This window comes from Atta cephalotes (assembly GCF_000143395.1).
Source record: "Atta cephalotes unplaced genomic scaffold scaffold00002, whole genome shotgun sequence".
NCBI lineage: Eukaryota > Metazoa > Arthropoda > Insecta > Hymenoptera > Formicidae > Atta > Atta cephalotes.
Window position 1 is genome coordinate 7,304,002 of NW_012130066.1, and position 6,352 is coordinate 7,310,353.

A 6,352-nucleotide genomic window follows, 5' to 3' on the forward strand; every position below is an offset into this window, starting at 1 on the left:
CATGGTCTACAATAGGTAGTAACAGCAGTGGATTAAAGAGTAGGCGTGAAAATCAACCAATCATAGGCCTAGTTTCTATCGAGAGTTTAATCCGGATCAGAATGTAAGACCCAACCAATTACAATCGAGTATTTCCCTGTTTCAATCGAACGACAGGGGAATGCTCGACTGTAGTTGGTTGGTTCTTATCCAGATTAAACCCTTGGAAATTAGACCATCGAATGTGAGGAAGATAATCATCTATGATTGGTCGATTTCTACGCTTATTCCTTAATCCATACTACTACTGCTCATTGTAGATCATGCATTTAGGTATATATTCGTAACGCATGTACAGAACTACTATACAATTTTAGAATCCATTTCATAAACTTGTCTTAAGGAGTTAGCAGTCTAGTAGTATATATAAGGATATGGTCAACGCGATGATACAAATGCTTTAAAAACAATTTTTGATTGATCAATTTGTAAAATTCTTTTTTCTAATTGGTCCAATCAAACGCTTCAAAGCCTTTGTAGTGAGACTTTGATCGCAGCTATAGAAATCTGTGATAGGAACACGTTGAAGTATTGTTAGATTACTGGACAACTAATCAGAAAACAGACTTTTATTTCGTATAGATGACACGAACAAGATCCTGTTTTCTGATTGGTTGCAGAGCGTCATATGACGCACGTCCGATCTAGTGTGAATCCAACATATGCAACGCGACAAACCTTACAACTGAAAACATACTCTAATTATCTGGCAGTTGTGAAGAACGATATGATAATAATAGCACAGGTCTTTATTAGTCTAAAGGTTTCTCGAAAAAGTTATATATATGTGAGTACTCGGCGCCTCGGCAGAAAAAGATGTTTTCAAATCTTGTAGTTGATAATATTGAAATTTAATCGACCGATTAGCTTAATCAGAATTGGTGAGACTTAAAGTTTTAAATCGGTCTTCTAGTATTCTATACTGTTTTCTCTTGGTTGCATGCACTAGTACACGTTAAAGAGTGTAAAGAGTCTGTTTTTTATTGCTACACTTTCTGAACCAGTACACACAATAAGTTGAAATGAAACAAATATATTTATTTCACCGGTTCAGAGTGCAGCAATGAAAACAGATCTGAAGTTGTATGTACACTGATTTAAATTGTGTAGAAGTAAAATTCAAATATCTCGAATTATAAAATATACATTTTACTTAATAGCTAAATACATTTTACTTAATAGCGCAATAGAATGTATTAAGGATTTCATGTAGGTTTAATTCATTCTTATATTAAACATACATCTTTATGTCAATTTGTATGCGATGGCTTTAATATGCACTCAGTGTAAATTTTATTATTTATGCTGCACATTAGTGCAGCAAACATTTTTTTCACTGGCAGAACTGGTGCGCACTCAGTGTAAATTAAAGCTGTTGTATACTAACCTAATTTGAAGGTAAAAGTGAAATATCTCAATAATATATATTTAATAATATATATTTTATCAAACCACAATAAAATATATGAGGATTTCGCGGTTTAATTCATTTCTATATTTTTATTAAACATACATCATTATGTCGATTTGTGTACAATGGCTTTAAAGTGCACTGAGTGCGTACCAGCTCTACCGCTAAAAAAGAAAACGCTATCAGTCATCACTGAAACATAACTCGTTTATTATAATATTGATTTATTATAATATTGACATATTTTCTAGCAGAAAATCTTCAGCGACCACAGTCGATTGGTATACTGTCACTTACAACTGTCGACAATGTCATCTAACATGATTGATGAAACCATTGAGTTAGATCCAGTGACTGGTTTATACTGCACAATGTCTTTGTTTACCAATGTCACAAATACCGTTGAACTACGCGAGAAACTCATTACCGAAAAGCTTGATTGTTGCATGATAAATGTCGCAACTATTGTAGATACTTTTCAAGCGGTGGTGGCTGCCAACAAAGCCGCCCTCAACGCTACACGAAATCAACTGGTTACAAAAAACATAAATACTGAAGTCTTATTTAGCATGTCTTTATCAAATAGCATAGTTTGTGCCTTGGATGAGTTTGGTCTTAGTGACGATGTTAAAAATCTTCTGATGATAGTGATACACAAGGATGGTGAGGAAAAAGGCATGCTGGAGAAGATCTCAGAAAATGTTAAGGGAGACAAAGTATCCATTTCAAACCTGAAGAAGTTTACAGATGAAAATCTTGTTAAAGAAACTTACGCTATCACCATTATCGAACAACAGAATTCTAATATTCTTGATACTATTGTTTCGAAGATTAGTGGCTCTACATTATTTCCACCAAAGAATCGAAATAGAGGAAGGCGTATATCATATGAACAATATGAACAGAAGAGTTGACAATATGCCAATACAGATTAATTATTATTAACAATAAGAAAAATTTTATTTGGAATATAATTTAAGTAAACGATGGATATGTATAATATATGTGAACAACCTACATGCTTTAATTTCTTTTTATCAGTTAATTATGTACCCTGCTAATCCATACATATATATATAATAACCAGTTTTTTATGAATTATTTTGGAAAATATTACATACGTGTTTCTCGTATCAATAACAATTAAATATTTGTGAAAAAATATTATGTATATAATATATATATGGAAAATATATAATGATCAGCAATAGATGTGATTTTAATTTTTCTAATACCAAAATATTGACGCAAATTTCTAACATTGTAGCATCATTAGGCTCAACCGAACTTTTGAACTCATGATTCTGTTATTAAAACAATTCCCTCATCATCTCTTCATCATATTCTTCGACATCTTCTCTGCAAACATATAAAAAATTCATAATAAATATCATTGATCTGTTTAGAATTAATTTATAAATCAGAACTTCACAGAACATTCTGTTAGGATTAATATTTAGGCCATCTAAATCAGACTGTTGTAAACTGGTTGCAGATACAAAAAAAGTGTATCATGAGGAGAAGCTTGGTAGGGAGGAAATATGTCAGTTGGAAAATACTTGTGTGGTGTTTTTTCTTCCTTTTTTTTATTCACTCATAAATAAGGCCAAAGATGCGTAGAAAACAATCGTTATATCCGCGAGGACACGTTACGCGTCAGATCCTGCGGAAGCGAAGTAGTAGATTCAAAGACAGTACCCCTTAAACGCACACTGAATTCATCGTTAGTGCTTTAACAGTTTATTACGAGTACCTTGGCAGATTGCACATCTCGCAAACTGCTAAATCCGCGGCATTGAGAAAAGTGCAATGAGAACAGGTCCAGAGAGCTTGGTCGGGTGGTGGATTCGCAATCGGCTCGGTACCGACGCCTATTCCTCCACTGCCTTCTGCGATTACAGAAGGCAACGTCCTTGAGCTGTTACCAAAAGATGACATTTGCGGAGGACGCGATGATGTGGAGGTCACAGATATCAGTTGCTCCACTGTCGCCCAATGCTCCGATTGGGCCCACTCCAATGCTTTCTGCTTGTCCTTGTTGCGGATAGCTTCGAGCAGTGGCAACATATGGTCCTATAAAACAAAATACATATTTGTTAATAATTATCGACAATCATTGGAGCGTTATATAGCAGAACTCAATAGTAGAGCAGTTGTTTTAAACAAGACTCAATTCTAAAAAGATTCAATTCTAAATCTGCCTTTTCATACGCTTGACGCTCATTTTTAACTAACTCAGCTTTAACTGCTCAGAGAGCAAAAGAGATCACGTAATAAAACTTGAATATCAAAAGTCAATTTTGATCATTTGATCTATTTTATTAAAAATGAGCATCAAGCATTAGCGTAAAAAGACATTTTTAGTCTCATATGTATGTATGTACAAGAAAATCTTAAGTATAAAAATTTCACTGTAACAAAAATATGAACAGATAATCGAGATAATTGAATAATAAATTGAAGTAACTAAATATATTGCTACTTTATAGATAGAAAAATCAAAGCAAGAAATCATACCTTCATTGGATACATGTCCATAGTAGCGATGAAAAGGAGCAAGTGAAAATCAGAAGTTGCCTCTAGAAATTGATCGCTGTTAAATTGTTGCATGTAAGTGCACAATGAATTGAATTCCTGAACTTGTCCATCGACCTGCCTGAAATAAAGATGTTTATATGAATACTTTTATTAACTGTACTCATTTATATACAATATGTATTTGTCTATAATACCTGTTCTCCACTGGAAATGGAGTAATGTTATCATCCGTGAAAAAGGTGAACTGTGGAGTAAGTGGGGTGGATGCAGGTACATCTACCAATAAATATTCTACTGGCAAAGGTCTTGCTAATCTTGTTACTTCGTTTCCATACGTATCTTTCTCCTAAAGAAAAAAAAACATGTTCACGTTATAAAAATCGTATTCAATCAATACTGTTTCAATGAATAAAAGAATCACACAGAAAATAGCATATAGTAATCTCTAAGTAAATATGGCATTTTATTAGGAATACAATTTTGATCTGCATAGATGAATAACCTTTTTTTTCTTTATTAACTTTTGCAGTTTAGAATTTAATACTTTCAATTATCTATGCGTTAGAGGGTCAATTGTATCATGTATCTAGAAACAAGATAAAAATGTTAAAAGTGAGTGAATTTATGAGAATATTAATTTTATTGATTAACATATAAATCTGCTCACTTTTGTAATTTTCATCTCATTTCAAGAAACATAAGCTGAATCCTGATGGAGTCATTGAAGGAGGATGTTAAAAAAGAGCCGATTTTTGTCCATAAAGGTGTAAGTAAAAGCAATAGTGTTTTTTTTGTAGATTTTGACTTTCTGAATAACATTAATAAAAAATTCGAGATCAATAAGGAACTTTGAAAATTGAGCATGACATGATGTATTTCAACAAATTTCAATATTTTTATACATACTTTTCAAGGTGTTCCCCAAATATCACGAACATTTAATAATTTTAATAATTTTTAAAAAATCTGCCCTTTTTGAAGAATATTAAAAAAGGTTCGATTTTTGTTTAAAAGAATGTAAGTAAAAGAAATAGTTTTTGTTGCTTTTGACTTCCTGAATATAATAAAATTATTAAAACGTTCATAATATTTGGGGAACACCTTGAAAAGTAAAAATATTGAAATTTGTTTAAATATTTCATGTGCATATGGACAAAAATCGGCTTCTTTTTTAACATCCTCCTTAAACTACTTGTTAAGAAAATTATTTTGTGGATTATCGCGCATAATAATTTAATTATATTTTTTCTGTAAATATTTTTTCTATGATATTTTTTCTATATCACGGCTTGCATTCCCGCTAAAGGCAAGTTCACTCCTCCACAATGCGGCGCGAAGACGCACGCACGTGATTGGTGACATTGTTGTCACGTGGCCAATTGCCACGCACACGATGAGGGGACAAAGTGGACACGACGACGACGACGACAGCGCGATCATGGCGACGACGGCGGCGAAGAAGAGTGATTAGTTAGCGACGAAGCGGGGTAGGGGAGAGAGTACGACGGACCGTGACGGAAAGAAACGAAGAGAACCGAGTCGCAGTACGACGAAGAGGAAAAAGGGGGCGGGAGAGGAAGCGACGAGAAGCGCGTAAGCGACGAGCGCGCGCCGCGGTGTGTGTCGGTCGGTCGGTTGGTCGGTCGGTCGGTCGCCATGCTAGTGGTTAGTTTAGTGAACTAAACATCATGATGTGGCAGAACGTTCGTATGAGCAAAGGCCCGTAGCCACGCCGCGTTAACCGGCGCGCCGTCGTTATGTTATTCACAGTAACACTCACGACGTTCGATAAACACGTATAAACACGTAACGCGAAAAGTACAAAAAAAAAGTATATATACATACACACGCCACCGTAGAGAGAAAGAGAAAGAGAGAGAGGGAATATACGTATACGGATTATAGAATAAAGAGAGAAATAAAGTAGAGAAACCTGCATAAACGACGACGACTACGACGACGACAACGACAGTAACGGCGGCGACGAGGACGACAACGATAACGACGACGAAGACGACACGACAGCGGCGGCTGCGGCGGTGTTAGCGGTGGTGGTGGTGATTGTTCTCTTGTAGTGGTAGTAGTGGTGGTGGTTGTTGTTCGGTGCGAGCGAAACCGCGCGCGGCGCGACGTTAGGCCCGATGTAAATCAAAGTTGCCGAATCGAGCGTACGTCGTACAGTGAGCATCGCCGCGGCACGCGCCGCGAGTGACGAGTGCCAACGGTCAGCCTCCATAACGCGGCAGGGGAGACGTTTGCGAGACGTATACACGGTACGGAAGCATTTGTAGAATCCTGCCGTATAGTCGAACGGGGAAGGAGAGAAAGAAAGAGAGAGAGAGAGAGAGAGAGAGAGAGAGAGAG

The 6,352-nt window shown here is 35.9% G+C and overlaps 2 protein-coding genes across 2 annotated transcripts in view; one reads left to right on the top strand and one right to left on the bottom strand.

The window, feature by feature from the left end:
- The first annotated feature begins 1,758 nt into the window (after positions 1-1,758).
- LOC105621369 (EKC/KEOPS complex subunit TPRKB-like) lies at positions 1,759-2,364 on the top strand. The gene has a single exon (XM_012202837.1). It carries the CDS (start codon positions 1,759-1,761, stop codon positions 2,362-2,364), a length of 606 nt encoding a protein of 201 aa, XP_012058227.1.
- Positions 2,365-2,760: 396 nt separating this feature from the next.
- Positions 2,761-6,352, bottom strand: part of LOC105623479 (nuclear protein localization protein 4 homolog) — a 25,810-nt gene continuing 22,218 nt past the window's right edge. Inside the window, exons 10-13 of the mRNA XM_012204877.1 lie at positions 4,183-4,334; positions 3,968-4,106; positions 3,204-3,523; positions 2,761-2,809 (exon numbers count right to left, since the gene is read on the bottom strand). Coding sequence (XP_012060267.1) covers positions 2,761-2,809; positions 3,204-3,523; positions 3,968-4,106; positions 4,183-4,334 — 660 coding nt within the window. The remainder of the gene's footprint in view (positions 2,810-3,203; positions 3,524-3,967; positions 4,107-4,182; positions 4,335-6,352) is intronic.